The following is a 16,293-nucleotide window of genomic DNA, read 5'->3' as shown; positions in this document are numbered from 1 at the left end:
TATGTAAATAACTCTGATGTAATCACACCATTATGGATGTTATGTATTACATATAATTATATATTATGTTATATATTATAATATATATATTATAATATATATTATAGCTTTAGATAGTATATCCAGTATATATAGCATAGTGTATATATACATTTAATATATACATTATATATAATATATATTATCTATTATGTAATTATTATTCTATATAATAGATAAAATATGTATTATAATATATATTATATATTAATATAGTTTTAGATAGTATATCCAGCATTTATAGTATAGTGTATATATAAATGTATAAATATGTACAATATATATATAAATATATAATTTTTAATTATATATTTATAATTAAATCTATATAATGTATATATGTGTTTTAAATCTATATAATGTATATATAAACATACAGATAATATAAAAATATCTGCAATATGTAGTAGGATGTGCTGTAGTTTTAGCATATGGAATAGTATATAGTATATAGTATATAGTATATAGTATATTATTATTATTATTATTATTATTATTATTATTATTATTATTATTATTATTATTATTATTATTATTATTATTATTATTATGGGTTTGCTTTCTATAAACCACACCAATATAAAATATATATATTTACATTTTTCATGGAATGACAGACTGGCTTGGAAGGGATCCATGAGGATCAAAGTGCTGACTCAGCACAGGGCATCCTACAAATCCCACCCCAGCTCCCCAGAGTGTCACTCAGTTCTGCAGCTGCCCCAGGTGATCCAAAGGGGCTTTTCCTGCCCCTTTTCCCTTTTCCTGCCCACACTTACTTCCTGTGGAAGGCATGTTTGCAGGGACAGATCCCCAGCTCGTCCTTGGGCTTGAACTCCTCCAGGCACACGGCACAGATCTGCAGGGGGGGATGCACAGGGAGTGTCAGTGCCCAGGGAGCAACATTTGCAAATAAAAACCACCAGCTGGCTGAAATCAGGGAATTATGGAATGGGTTGGGTTGGAAAGGACCTTTAAAAACCATCCAGTGTCACCCCATGCCATGGGTAGGAACACTTCCCACTATCCCAGGGTACTCCAAAGCCCATCCAGCCTGGCTTTGAACACTTCCAGGGATCCAGAGGCAGCCACAGCTTCTCAGGGCCTTATCACCCTCACAGGGAAGAAATTTCCCCTAAAGCCTTCCCAAATTTTTCTGCCCAAACTCCAGGATCTCCCTTTCCTGCTGGAAGGGACCAGGGAGCCTCCAGGGAACAGCCCCAGAGCTGGGAAGTGTTGGAAGTTTTAGGGTGCAGGGGATGGATCTGCAAGGGAACAACCCCAGAGCTGGGATGGTTTTGAAGTTTTAGGGTGCAGGGGGATGGATGTTTGAGGTTTTAGGGTGCAGGGGGATGGATGTCTGAGGTTTTAGGGTGCAGGGGGATGGATGTTGGAGGTTTTAGGGTGCAGGGGATGGATGTTGGAGGTTTTAGGGTGCAGGGGGATGGATGTTGGAGGTTTTAGGGTGCAGGGGGATGGATGTTGGAGGTTTTAGGGTGCAGGGGATGGATGTTGGAGGTTTTAGGGTGCAGGGGATGGATGTTTGAGGTTTTAGGGTGCAGGGGGATGGATGTTTGAGGTTTTAGGGTGCAGAAGGATGGCTCCACGCTGCTGCCTGCTCCCTGGGACTGGCTGCATCCACAGGGACACCTCTGGGAAGGGCAAAAGGCAATGGGATTGTTGCCATGCCTGTGCCAGGCCTGGGAAAGCTGCTGGCTGTTTGCTCAGCCAAAACCTCCTTCACCCTCCCAGCCAATTCCTCCTGGCTCATTCTGGATATCCCAGGGGGGTTTTGGATATTCCTGGGTGGTTTTCCCGGGCCTCCCTGGCCTGGGATCTCTCAGTGCAGCTGTTGGGGTCACCCCCTGAGGATCCTGAGCTCCCCCAGGGCCTGGCAGAGGCAGAATGATGGGAAAAGAGGAGGGAAGGGCTGGCCGGGAGCTTTCCCTGCACAGGGCTCTGGGCAGCCACCCCATCCTGTTGGAAAATTCCCACCCCCTCCTCTGCTTTCCAGAAACACTGCCTGCAAATGCCAAGGTACAAATCCCCAAAATGGGATTTTTTTGAGCTAAACCCTTCCAGGCTTTTCCAAATCCCAGGGAAGAGCTTGAACAGCTCTGTCCTCTTCCCCACAGAGGCCTGGTCCTCCCAAAAGCTGGGAGGGCTGCAGACAGCTGGGAACAGAGCTGGAGGAGGAGGGCTGAGCTTATTGAGGCCATTCCTGGCTCTGGCACATTCCCAAATCCCTCCTCCAGCCCATTTCTCACCCCAGGAAGTGCTTTGAAGCCTGTGTGCCGACAAAAACCCACTGCAGGTCGGTTTAAAGGGAGTGGATCAGGAACAGGGGCCTGGAACAGGGACTGCCACAACCCCGGGGCCCTTGGGATTTACCCTGGGGGCTGTGGGCAGTGGAGGCTCAGGATAAAACGTGGGATGGGCTCTGCTCAGGGGATTAAAATAAAATATAAAATAAAATAAATAATGGTTTAGAAACAACTGGAGCTGGTGCTGAGCACATGAGCAGCCTCGTGCCCGGATGTGGGCGGGCATTTTTGTTATCTCCAGAGGAATAAATCAATCCAGGCCGTGCTTTGACTGGGATTTCAGCAGATTCCTGCTCAAATTCATCAGGAAAAAGGAGCTGTGAATAGAAAGGCTCAGCCCCAAAGAGCCTGGAAGGCCACGGAGATAAAGGGAGGTGTTTGAGCCCTCGGGGACAGGGAGGGAGGAGGGATCTGCCTCTTGCAGGAGCCAGGGCAGTGAGTTTATCCTGACTGCAGCTTTCCCTGCCCAGGGCTGTGTTGGCATTGTCACACCCCAGAGGGGACGTCCCTGCTCAGGGACACTGTTTATACATGGCCCAGACTGCCTTGGCCTCTCCTTATCCACAGCTCCTTATCACTGTGATAAGAAGAACACAATAAATAACAATAAAGATGCGGGAAAAGCCAAGGGGAGCCAGGAGGAGGGACAGGGTTTCATCCAGATTTTTACAGAGAATCTTTCCCCATTTCCAAAGCCCAGCTGGCTGCATGCTCTGCTCCCAGGGGAGTGGAATTTGAGGGTTTTCCCTCCTCCCCAGGGTGAGGAAGAGGAGGGAGAGGAAGCTTTTGCTGCCCCAGGATGTGCTCACCTCATGGAGGTTCAGCTCCTTCACCTTCTCCTTGAGTATGACCTGCAAGGCAAAGAGCTGGGGTCAGGACAGAGCTTCTGCCATCAGCATTCCCAGAAAAATCTCCACAAAGGGATCCCACTGAGTGGAAATGGAGCCCCCCCAGTGAACCCAGCACAGCCAGGGAGCACAGGAGGAGGGGAAATAAAACCACAAGGACCAAATCCAGGAGCTTTCCTCCCAAACTGAACCCTCCTGGGCTACCACTCATTTTCCCTCCATGCAAGCTGAGCACCTGGACAGAGCTATAAATGCAGGACAATTCAGCCCAGCTCCACCCAGCTTCCTGCACAGATCAAGGGGTCAGAGGCAGAAAATCCCACAAATCCTGGAGAAAACAGGCCATGGAAGCAGCAGCCTGACAGCCACCCCTGGGCTGTGGTTATTTTAACAGGTGGGTGCAGGGAAGAGCTGGGCTTGCCATGGAGCTGCTCCCTGGAAAAGTCCTGTGACTTTTGATTGGGAGCAGCCAAATCCAGACCCCACAAAATCAAAGTCTGGTGGTTGGGGGAGCGATGGCATCACTGCTGTGCAGTGGGTGAGGCTGGAGAGGTGGGGATGCTCCCACTGCTCAGGACCTCAGTGGAAAACTGGGAGACTCAGGGATGAGCAGCTGAGGGATGGTCCTGGTAGGGGACAATAAAATCAGCAGGGACAGGGCCAGAAACCTCCCAAGGAGAGGAAAATTGATGGATTTGGCATTAGGGAGAAGGGAAAAAAAAAGTCAGAGGATCATCTCACCTGTTTGTAGGCGTAAAGCTCTTTGTGTGCCTGATGCCTGAGCCTGCAATGAAACCAGGGAGGGAGAAATGTGAGGTCAGGCAAAAACATCAGGATTATTGTAATACCTCAAACATTCCACTTCCCTCCTTTCCAGCTTTAACATGTTATAGTTCACATTTTTTATTTCAGAAATGAGAATGGCCACAGGAAATGACACGTTTAGGCAGCATTCAGCTCTCCCTGTTGCTGGCAGGGCAATGTCTCCATCCCAAAGCACACACCAACCTCACAATTAGGACCAGAAAAAGTGGGTGAGGAAATCACAGTGTGCCATGAATCCCCTCATTTCCAACCCTTCTGCTGGCAGTAACTCCAGCACTGAGTGCAGCACCACGTTCAGCCCTGAGCAAAGCCCTGCTCCCACTCCAGCAGAGACAGGGAAGGAGACCCTGCCCAGAGGTTTCCCACCAAAGCCCCCATCACGTTGCACTGGGTTCCTCAAACTCAGCTTTATCCTCAATTCCAACATCAATCAAACCAGGAGCAAAGTGAGGGATGGAAATGAATGGGTTGGGCCTGTTCAAGAGCACCTGCTGCAGTGGCAAATCCAGCAGGAATTTTGGGCCACAAGCAAAGTGCTGCTGGTTCCATCCCCTCCCTCCCCTCTCCAGTCAGAGCCAGCAGGGAGCTCCACAGGCATCTGCTGCCTGGAGAAACCCATTATGCTCCTAAAATAAATACACTTCAAATTAAAATAACCAATATTGCCTCTCATTACCAGACATGGCATTTAATAAAGTGCTTGGAAAACTCAGGAGGGAAGTCCCCAGGGCTGAAGAGTTGGCCAAGGATTTTCAATACAGAGTCAATGTGTGGCTGCAGGCCTTGGAGAGCCACAGGAATATTTTCCCCAACCAGCCCAGAGTGATTTTAGATGGGAAAACCCCTCGCCTGGAATTTCTATTCTACAAAAATATTTTGAGGGCTGTCTGAAATCCCTGAGTTTCTGGGGATTTTCCAACCCCACCACGCTGCAGTGGGGGAAGTTATAAAAATGGGATGGAAAAAAAACTCCCTTATGTCTGACACCCTCCCCCAAAATGTTGTGGGCATTAGAAGGTGAGAGATGGATAAAAATGCACTTTAATGCTGCAGGGAGAGAGGCACAAAGCTCCTGAGTGCCAAATTTCACAGGGAGCCATCCAGCAATGCTGCCTGGCAGGAACCCGCCTGCAGAACCATGGAAAACACTGCAGGCAGGGAGGAGGAGGAAGAGGAGGAGGAGGAGACTGGGGTGTCATCCCTCTGGCAGTGACCCTGAGCAGAAACATGAGCAGAAGATGCAGAACAATGGAGGGAACAGGATGAAACCGGCCCGAGCCGCGGGGATCCGGCGCTTATGAAACACAGATGGGGACAAGCCAGGCTGGAGCCACAGGAAGGGAAAACTGCAATGGGAATGGGAAGCAGCTTCCCCCTGTGTGGAGCACTGAGAGGCCACCAAGGGTTTGGCCCCCACGAGCCAAAGCCACTGGAGCACCTTGGAGCAGTGTGGGGGTGCCAGTTGTGGAGTTTTTCTGGGTCTGGACTGAAGGCACTTGAGACAGTGTTTATTATTTCTTATCAGTAAAACAGTCTCACTGCTGGGAGTTCAGCAGCAAGGCACAAAATGGCCAACAATCTCTTGTTCCAAGGGCTTTTCAGACTAAATTATCCAGTTAAGAGCTGACACTTAGATTCTTTTCCCTTTTAACCCAATAACTGATCCCACAGAGCTCACAATGCAGAATTTTCTGCCCAATTATAAAATGCCACCCAAACCCATGGAGAAGGAGGAAGAAGAAGCATGAAGGAGAAACCCAGGATGACACCCTGTGCCCTCCATCTTGCTTCCATCCACAACACACCAAAAATCCCAAAACCTCAATTTCCCACCTACACTGCTCTCTATAATCTATTTCACTCTTTTGTGGATTCTGGTCTATCTTGAAGTCTGGGAAATTTTCTCCATGAATGAGGGTGAAAGTCAGTGCTGCCCTGGGGGTCAGGGCACCCCAGAGCAGACAGAGAAATATTCCCAGTGCCCTGGGACTCCACAGACCAGTGGTGGGGAGGAAGTGACCACCTGGCTGTGGATGTGGTAGGAAGCACAGATCTGCAATTCCCTGGGTTGGTGCTGAGCTAAACAGGGAGATTTTCCCAAAAAAAGCCCATAAAACTCCTCCTTGGAGGATTGGGGAGCAGCAGAGCACATCTGGTGCTGAAGTGTGCGAGCTCAGCCTGCCCCTCCTCACTCCCTGAGCCAGGATCCTGGGCCAGACGGGGCCTGGAGCAGCTGCGTGAGGAGACCCCGGTCCTGGCAAGCTCTGCTCCCTCCATCCATGTGCTGTCAAGGGCTGTGACTCCCCAGGAATTCCTGGCAGATGTCTGCCCCAGATAAGGGACCACAGAGTGCCTGGCTGCTGGTCCTGTGTGTGTCACCCTGTCCCTGCAGGAGCAGCTGCCTTGCTGGGCTCTGGGAGCTCCCTGCTTCCATGGGTGACTCAATCACCTGCAGCACGTGAACAGCTATGGGATAAACTGCAGAGGAAAAATGGTTGGCAGGTTTAGCTCTGAGATTTCCATATTAGATGCTTTATAGCAGGAGTAGAAAGGCCCTGGGCACTGGCTTTTTGTCCCATTATTGTGTTGCTGTCCCAGATCAGCCAGGCTCCTTGGGCTCTTCATGGAATCACAGAATTGTGTGGGTTGGAAAAGCTCTCTAAGATCATCCAGTCCCCCAGCACTGCCAAGGCCACCCTTGCCCCATGTCCCCAAGTGCCACATCCACATGGCTTCTAAATCTCCACAGGGATGGGGACTCTACCACTGCCCTGGGCAGCTGTGCCAATGCCTGACCATCCTTTGGGTGAAGAAATTTTCCCAATATCCAATTTAATTCTTCCCAGGCCCAGCCTGAGGCCGTTCCCTCTGCTCCTGTCCCTGTCCCTGGAGCAGAGCCCGACCCCCCAGCTGTCCCCTCAGAGCATCAAGGGCCCCCCTGATCCCCCTTTGCTCAGGCTGAGCCTCTGCCCAGCTCCCTCAGCCCCTCCTGGTGCTCCAGACCCTTCCCCAGCTCCATTCCTTTCTCTGAACACAAAACCCAACCACTGTGTTGGATCCTGGCAGGTCTGAATGCAGGAGGAAACAACCCAATAAAAAAAAGACTTTTTAGGTGCTGTGTACCCTGAGCCTGCCAGAGCTGCTCCAGGCAGGGCAGGGATGAGCCCTGGATGATCCACAGCAAAGCACAGAGAGAGGGGACGCTGCAGAATTGTCCCTCAGTGGGGGTGGCACTGCTCAGCTCAGCATCCTTCTGCACTGGGTTTTATGGGACCAAAGGCAACATGAGTTTATCACTTTCATTAATTCACCAGAGATCAGACACGACCAGCTGCCTGCAAAATCTCATTTCCTTGTTCTTCCTTTTTTATCTGTAATTCTGCTGAGCAGAGGCAGCAGCCAAGAGGGACCTGAGCTCTGACCTGAGTGGTTTGCAGCACCAGAAAAGCTTGAGGTTCACCTGAACAATACACAGGCAATAATGATTTCTGTTGTGGAACTGGACTCTTGCTTTGAGCCAATCCAATTAAAAATGTCACTTTGGAGCAGGCAGCACAGGCTGTATTGACACAGCAGCAAAGCACAGCCCATGTCCTCTCCTTCCCCAGCACATCTTTTATTTAATGCCATCAGCTCTGTGATTTGGGGTGAATACACCTGATATTGGCTCTTCCACACTCTGGATGCTGCAGGGGCTGCTCTGATCCAGAGCAGGAAATGAGAACCAGGGCCTGGGGGAGGTGTTTGCCAAATATTTGGAGATGTGGAGTCATGGGAAAGGAGGGAGAGGAAGGGCTGTGTTGATGCTGCACCCATGGGCAAGCCAGGAGCTGCTGTCACCTGCAGAGAAGCCCCACAGATGGAAGCAGAGGGGACCACCCTGTCCTTCTGTTGGTCCCTCTGCCCTCACAGGTGGCTGGTCTTCATCCTGTTGTCCACCTACAATGCTTCCAAAATTCAGACTTTCATATCCCAGATGAGCTGAGATTACAGAGCAGCTTCTGTGGAGGTGGGTGCTCCTGGGACACTGGCACAGCTAAAACCCACAGCACAGCAAAACCCTCCCCGCTGGGGGCTGCAGGATCCTGGTTTGGCTCTGTCCTGCCAATAAAAGAGCTGAGGGAGGAGGGCTGAAGGGACATTTGTGGAGTCTCTCGAGGGTTTTGGGCTATAAAGGGATCACTGGGTGACCTAATCCAAGTCCACATCTATCATGGGTTGCTAAATAGCACCTCAGGAACAGGAGCCAAAATGTCTGGTCCAGAAAGGTCTTGATTTAAAGGCGTGAGGAGACTGAGGACTTGCCACTTCCTTGCTGGCTTCTCTCACCGGTTACTCACCCTCTCTCTCTTACAACACGCCTCCAGCTGCTAAATTTAAAGATTTTCTGGCTTGACCTTCCAGACATTACTCCTTGTTATTCCTTCTTTGGGGCATAACACACCCAGTGAGTGCCCAGGAAAATACTCTCAGAGTGCAAACACCTCTGCAATTTTCTAAGTGAGCCATATAGACTCGAGCTCCACCTGAGCAAAACAAGTCCCTGAGCCCTCTGAACACCTCTGCTCTATTTTCATGCACATTCAAAACACAATTTTCTAATTCTGGGGAAAAAAATGAAGATATGATGGCCAAGCAGCCCAAATCACCCCTTGGTAAACCTGGGTTTGGCCTCATCTGTATATTTGATGAGGTTTTGCTTCATACAGAACTGAAAATGGGTGGGAATTACCAAGTATTTAGAAGGTTGACATTGAAATCTCGTTTCCCTGGCCTGCAAGAGCAGGATAAAATATTTTCAACATCCTCTGGATAGATAACCTGGTGGGACTGGCTGCTGTGGTGCAGGGAAGAGACTGGGTACCTGTTTTACAGGAACACAGGGAAGGGATGTGATGGATGCACAGCCTGCAGGGAGCTGGGCCCAGCTGGAAGGACAGAGGGGAAGGAGAGGGGATGGAAAAGCTGGAGAGGAGAGCTCTGGGAATGCAGAATTTTGGGTACCATTGCTGGCAGAATGATGACAGATTGAAGCACAGCCTCCTCCCATCTTGGGTTATCAGCACAACTCATCTCCATCACCACCTCAATTCTCAGGCACTGTGGTTTTCCCCACTTGCCTCATTTTCCTTCAGTCAGGAAGAGTTTCTCCTCTCAATTAGCAGCCCAACAATCTCCCCAATGGCCCATAAAATAATTAAAACAAGCCCCAAACAGGAACAACCTTTCACCCTGCCATCCTGCTCCCCCATTGCTCAGATTAACACATCAACTCTGCATCATTAATCTCCAAACTGTGCCGTTGAAGGAGCAATTTGTGTTCAATAAGCAACGGAGCAGGTATTAAACATTCCTTAGGCACGCAGGACACGAGTTACTCATTACAGAGGGAAATGTGTTCAAACATTAAGCAGAAAGCAGGGACCATGAAACATCCCTTTTCCAGGTTTTCTGAGAAGCTGACAACAATTCCATACCTTTAGTAGCAAATGTGTTTGCTACTCCTGGTTTTAAGTGGATAAAGTCACTGCTTTGTGGGACATCAGGTTGACATAAGATGTGTCAAGGAAATTGGTGCTGCCAAAGAAATAAGGTGCTGCCATCCTCTTTTTGGGATGGAGGGATCAGTGATGGGCCTGGAAGCAGGGAAGCTTTTGAGGAACATTCCCTTGCAATATTCCCTTACCTGATCAAGTAGCAGCAGAAGAGCAAGCTGAGGATGAAGACGAAGATGGCTGTGCCGAAAACCACGATGTATATGTTGAGAGGAAGGTTCTGGAATCCGATGTTCGGCATCCTGAAACTGTAATGCTGGAAGTCTGAGCTCATGGGTAGGCTGTGGAGACAGGGAGAAAGCCCATGGGTGTGACATTCCTTAGGGATGCACTTTGCAGACCACTGGTCCCCCTGAATGGCTGTGGAAAGCGCTGGAGATGACTTCTCACTCATCCCCCTCCTCCTTGCCCAAAACCAAGTTCCCCTCTTGGCAACCCTGAAAACAAAGCAGGGCTGGATCAGCTGGGGCTGGGATTTTCCTTCTCCCACTGTGAGTTTCTTCTCCAGCTCTTTTCCTTTCACACATCATCCTTCAAGTTAACCACTGGATGAGATGGAGGGTGGGAATTGCATCCAAGCAGCCCCAGCTGCAGCCAGCATCCCTCAAACCCTGCAGGAACTTGGTAAAAATACCGAAAGCAGCCAGGAAGCCTTGGAGCAAGTTTGCCTTCCCTTCTCCTATAGTGGTTTCTAAGACTGACTCCTCATTCCATAGAAATCCTGCAGCAAAATGACCAAAGATAAAAAGGAAGAGGACAAGGACAGTCCCAGGACACACAGCAGTGCTGTTGAGAGAAATTATGGGGACACTATGGGCTCTGTAAAGGAGGCTTTGTTTGCTTTCCCATCTGACACACGGGTTTGGTGGTTTAAGAGCACTTCTGCAGATTTCAGCTTTACTCCTCAGCACAGCCCCAGGCTCCTTCCCCCCAGGAAAGCCCCGAGGCACCAGCGAGAGGTTGCCAAGTTTGGCAGCAATTTTGGCAGCAATTTTGGCTGTCATGTCCCACGTCTGGGACCTGTGACCAAAACCTCCCTCCCCTTGGAGAACCCCAATGAAACCCCGAGCAGCTGTCTGGGATAACAATTTCAGCAAATCCTCTCCTCCAGGATTTTAATTGCTCTTATTTATTATCTCTTATCTTCCTATCATTCTCTGAGCCATTTGCCCTCAGATGATCACAACCGTTGCTGGCCAGGCACAAAGTTCCCCTGCCCCCAGCTTAGAAAAGGAAGTTAAAAATACACCTTGTTTTCCCTCCTGCCCACGGGAGAGCAACGTGTGATGGAGTTTTACAAGCAAGGAAAGTACCTGCAGTCTGAGCCTTTTATTTCCCAAATAAAATCACCAAGGGATAACAAAAGCCTCCCCTGGAGCAGGGAGTTTTCCACGGTGCAGTAATTGCACAGCTCCTCATTTTGCACGGGGTGGGAAGAGGTGGGGAAACCGCAGGATCTGAACCCACACACGCCAGGGAGCGATGCTCCAAAATCCAACTGTCCTCTGGGAGTCCCTTCAAGCAGCATCCTCACTCCCAAATCTCCTTTCTCCCTTGAAGAAAACCCTTTTTTGCCAAACCCTGTGAGCTTTCCTCGGGCTTCCCACGGGGAGCAGACTCACCTCTCATCCCGGCTGCCTCACCGGGGCTGTCCCCTTGCTGAAGGCACCATCCCTGCCAGCCCCAGCACCCGCCCGGAGCCTCCCTGCTCCGGCTGCTTTCAGTTCCCTCCCTCGCTGGAAGTTTCGAGTCGATTTCTGGTAAAGCCTGGATTTGATTAAAGCCTCCAGAGACCAACACCACGCATGTTCAGAACCTCTCCTGGCCAACGTGGAACCGCTCCGAGCGCTGGGGGAGCCGGCACATCCCCCTGCCAGCGCTGGTGGGGATGGGATTTTATAGCCCAGCAACCACCCAGGAGGCAGCTCACGCTCCTCCACCGACGCCTGTTCCGCTCAGCTGAGCTGGTTTGCTTTGCAAATCAATTTGAAGAAGCCCAATCCAGCCCCCAAACCTTTGTTCCCAGCTCTGGCGGAGTTAATGCGCAGCTCGGAGCCGCGGGCTGGGTTTGGGTTTCAGTGCTGTGGGTCAGAGGGGTTTGGGACGGGTCAGGGGCTCCCCTCGGTGACACTTTGGGGCGTGAGGGGGTCTCAGCTGGAGGATGCTGCCCCAGCTCACCCTCGGGATGGCAATCACTGCCTCTGGGCGAGGCTGGCTGCCTGCAGCTCCTCAGCCACCCCAGAGAAACGTCCTCAGTCTGGGAAAGCTCCAGGTGAATTTTTGCAAGGAAGGAGAAACAACTCTTGCAACTCTTGGCAACAAAACCAACCAGCACTGGACTGTAGTTTTTCTTCCCTTTCCAACTCTTTTAACTTGTGATGCTCCTCTCAGCAATCCCACTAAGAGATTCCATGGCTAAGGAACATCCAAGGCTGCATTTGGAGCAGCAGATCCCATCAAGCCAGAAAAATTCCTCGTGCTTGTGTTCACCTGAGCTGTGCTGCTCTTGCAGCAGTCCCCACATCCATGAGCACAGCTAGGAACCACCACAGCCCTCAGCAAATAAACAGAGCTCAGACCAACCCCCAGCACTTTCCTCTCCAATGGAACCACTTCCCTAATACTTTTCTAATATTTTGCCCCAAAAGAATGTCACAAATGCAGCCATGACCTACCTGCCAGCCATGTCCTGGGGGCTCAGCCTCCTGGGGACAACCCTTCTGTCCCCTGTGGTGCAAATCCAGGGAATCCCACACCAGATTCATCCAACCCCTGTGTGATATAACCTTCTCCACATTGGAGCTGCCCTGGTCCTCCCTCCCTCCTGCTGCAACAGCTGAGAAATGTTACAGCAAAAAACACGGAGGTTAAAGGGGAAGAATCAGTTAGTCTGCCCAGGATCCAGGAAACTGTTAACTTTAAAAGACTCCAGTGAAATCTGATGATTTCAAGCAGCCAAGCTTTGGGGTTGTTTTTTTTTTAAGGGGAGTAGGGGGGAGGGAACTGTATTTTAAGCTGCTTCAGATTTGCAAGGGCGCAGCCAAAAGAAATAAAAAAGGAGCCATAAAGAAGGATGAAAAGTTTCTGGAGCAGAACAAAAGCCTCCCTGTTGCTCTCTCCGTGGTCAAGGCATCTCAGAGCAGGGAGATGATGCTTGTGGGGCATCCATGGCCCCCAGTAATCCCTGAAATCCCTGGGATGGGAGACACAGGCTGCACATAGAAAAGGTCCAGAGAAGCTGTGGCTGCCCCTGGATCCCTGGAAGCGTTCAAGACCAGCTTGGATGGGGTTTGGAGCAACCTGGGATAGTGGGAGTTGTCCCTGCTCATGGCAGGGGGTGGAATGAGATGAGCTTTAAGGTCCCTTCCAACCCCAATCACTCCATGATTCTGCAATTCCGTGATTCTGTGAAAAACAGCAAAGAACAACGGCTCCTTGTGCTGGGATGCAGAGAGGCACAAACGGCAGAACAACCTGAGCTCCACATCTCCTTCCTTACACCCTCCAATGACTCAGCAACGTGGGGCCAAGCACATCCCCATTTCTGCAAGGAGGACAAAGCCCAGCTTTAATGAAAAGCCCAAGTGCTGGTTAATGCCCCATCGAGCAGGGAGTGTCACAGGTCAGCGAGCTCCAGCGTGGCACGGCTTTGATTGAACCTCACCAAGCCACGGCCCAAATTAATCCCCATCAGAGCCACAGCAAGCCCTGAATACGTGGGGCCAGCCTCGTACCCAGAATGTTCCTCAGAGATCTCTCAGGGATTAATAAAGCAAGCAATTGTTTGCTCACAGGTAGGGAAACTGAGGCAGGGAGGAGGAGGGGAGTGAGGCAGAGCTGTGCTCCCTGAAGCCAGGGGGTGCCACTTTAAGCAATGCCATGGGCTGAAAGCTGCAGATTTTTGCTCTCCCTGGATTGGAACTGTGGGCTCCTTCTTGGGGTTTTACTTATTAAAAGGAGCTGCTTGTACTTTTTCAAAAAAATTTATTATTATTTATTTATAACATCAGTGCATAAAGGGGCCATGCATGTGCTGTGCATCCTCACACCTAAATACAGCCCACATGCTGGGTGGAGCACTGGCTTCTGCTTCTGCTGTTGTAAATAAACTCCTGTTTTTAGAGGGATTTACTTCATGTTTTCAAGACAAACAACTTTCTCCACAGGGGTTCAAAGCAAACTCAGCCTGAATCTCCTCAGCCATGAACTGGATGGAGCTGGTGGTCTGGGCATCCCACCGGCCAGGCTGGCAAAGGAGCTTCAAACACCCCTCAGAGCCAGCCACAGGCAGGCCTGAAATCACCAATCCCAGGGAAAAGTGAACGCTAAGCCGTGGCCAAACTCCAAGCTGGAATATTTTATCGATGGGAAAGGTTTCAAGCGGGCGTGAACGGCGTCTCGAGTTTCAAAGGCGTTTCGCAACGTGTTTCAGACAGGTTTAACCAAAAGCCTTATTAACTGGTTGAAAGTTAAACTGGGAGCAGCTGACAAGACCTTTGTGAAACAGCCCAAGTTGTGGTGCAAAGCAGGGTATTCTTCCATGGAATGACTCTACAAGAGGAAGGTTATTTAATGGCTATGACTAACGGGATAATATTTAAAAGAAAAAGATTCTTCCAGGTGTTAAGCAGAAGCCAGAGACGCCCTCGTTTAACTTGCAGGGAAAAAAATCCCCCTCGTGGACCCCAAAAGCAAAGCAAAGGCCTGACCTCAAGCAGCTGGAAGGAATTTCCTTCAGCTCTGTCTCTGGAGCTGGTCCAGAGCCAGGATCTGCAGCGTGGCGATGGGAAAATCACAGGCAGCTGCAGAGCCAGCCCCAAACCAGCTCTGCCATCGCCCCAGAGGTGCCACAGAGCTGCTTGGTGGAGCAGGGGAAATCTCAGTGCTGCTCCAGCCAGCAGTGATGGCCTTTGCTGTCCAAAACCAAGGAACAACAGGACTGAGCACGGGGGGAGAACAAAACCTCTTGGCACGATGCAATTCCAAAGAGCTGCGACGCTGCCATGGGGATGCCACATCCAGTGCCAGCCCTGAGCAGCCAACCTGGCCCAGATCCTTCACTCCACAAACCTGGCAGGGAATGGAGGAGCGTGAGGGATGGTGCAAGCCTTGGCAGGGTTACTGATCAGGGAACAGGGAACACCCCAACAGGTCCCTCACACCACAAGCAGAGCTGTACCAGGATCCAGCAAAGCGTGGCTGGGGTGATGCAGCACCATCACAGCAACAGAAAGAACTTTTGGGTGTCAAACAGCACAAAACCACATTTGTTTCACCCATTTTGGCTGCCTGCAGGTTTGGGGGTGCTGGTGGGTTTTTGGTGTGTGCCTGGACATCCAAGGAACCAAAGTGACCTCCAAGCACAAAGGGCTTCGGACCTTTGATCCCTCCTCCCTGAGAGCGGATCCGATGCTTTTTTTGAACTGGAATCAGGAAATTTCCTGGCTCTGTTCCCCAGCTGGCTGACACCAAACACAAAACCTTAACCCTCTCCACTGCCTCCAGGCAGGGGACACAGAAAGTGACGTGACAACACGACAAAGCAATTGGAAAAAAAACTGGGAAAGTCTAAAGAGAGCAACATCCGGCAGCACAACTGTGCTGCTGCAATTTCCAGCAAGCCCTTCTGATTCCAGGCAGTTGAAGAAACAATTAATCCCAGAACTTTAAAACTGAAGAGAACCTTGAAGTGGGAAAATGTTTTTGCTGCCACTGGCAGAGATGGGTGCAGAAATGGGTCAGCTGCAGCTCCCATCACCCTCTGCAAAGTCAAGTTCTTTCTCCCGGCGCCGTTGGAAAAGCAAACCCAGAGGTTTGCTCAGGGCTGATTTTGCAAGTTCCAGGAAAACAAGCAAAAATAAATAGAAAAAAAAATCAAATCAATAGCACAATTTAATACAGTCTGGAGGAGGGGGAAGCAGAGTTTGGAGGAGAGCCCTGCCTGAGCTCCCATCAGGAATGAGAGAGCTGGGAATCACTTCCCAGGAGGGTTTGAAGCAGAGCTGGCAGAGCCTCTCTCAGAAAAACTCACACAAGCTGCCCAAGGACAGCTCCATTCACTGCTCAGAGATGAAATAACACTGGAGGAATTTTTCCCCTTTGGCCTTGGGGATTTGTAATTATTTTTCTCCCCCTTTTCCTGGCATGCAGTTCCAACAACGTCACGACCTGGTGAGCTCACTCTTCCTCCCCAAAGTGTGGTGGGAAAGGATGTGCTGCTGCCTCCTCCTGCCCCCAGCCCTCTCTGTACTCCTGAGGTGAAAAGAGGAGGCAGGATCCATCACTTCCATTTATGGGCTGTTGGTGGCAGGACACACATTACATTATTAAATTTGGATGTATTTTAGCCCGAAAAGAGCAATGAGAGCACAGGCAAATGGGAATAATCTCCCACCTTCATTTGTGGTAGGTTTTCCTCATTCACAGTGATCCCCAATAAAAAGGTCCCTTGGGGAGCACAAATTGGAAACTCCATGAGAAACACTCAGCCCACACAGCTGAAGGGTCAGAGCAGAGAAATTGATGTTAAACACTCCAGAGAATTTGAAAATTCCTGAGTGATGACACAGAGCTGTGGGAAGCAACGGGGACTCCCAAAATATCACAACTAGAATAAATAAAAAAAAAATCCCACTTTGATCAAGTCATCTTCAGGCTGAACCAAAACCAATCACTTTCCATGGAGCCAAAGAGCAACTTGCC

General features: G+C 50.0%; 1 protein-coding gene across 7 annotated transcripts in view; it reads right to left on the bottom strand.

The window, feature by feature from the left end:
- Positions 1 to 16,293, bottom strand: part of RNF24 (ring finger protein 24) — a 33,395-nt gene that overhangs the window by 4,634 nt on the left and 12,468 nt on the right. For 5 of the 7 annotated variants that reach the window (XM_074540560.1, XM_074540557.1, XM_074540559.1 and 2 more), the window contains 4 exons: positions 9,723 to 9,872; positions 3,953 to 3,995; positions 3,173 to 3,214; positions 819 to 898 (listed from right to left, as the gene is read on the bottom strand). In XM_074540560.1, the coding sequence (XP_074396661.1) occupies positions 819 to 898; positions 3,173 to 3,214; positions 3,953 to 3,995; positions 9,723 to 9,865 (308 nt within the window). In that variant the 5' untranslated portion in view covers positions 9,866 to 9,872. Of the gene's footprint in view, positions 1 to 818; positions 899 to 3,172; positions 3,215 to 3,952; positions 3,996 to 9,722; positions 9,873 to 11,213; positions 12,233 to 12,266; positions 12,516 to 16,293 lie in introns of those variants that run through there. The other 2 variants (XM_074540556.1, XM_074540561.1) reach the window with 2 other exon arrangements.

The sequence above is a fragment of the Zonotrichia albicollis genome, chromosome 5 (genome assembly GCF_047830755.1).
Source record: "Zonotrichia albicollis isolate bZonAlb1 chromosome 5, bZonAlb1.hap1, whole genome shotgun sequence".
Taxonomy (NCBI): Eukaryota; Metazoa; Chordata; class Aves; order Passeriformes; family Passerellidae; genus Zonotrichia; species Zonotrichia albicollis.
This window is presented reverse-complemented; position numbering and strand designations above follow the sequence as displayed.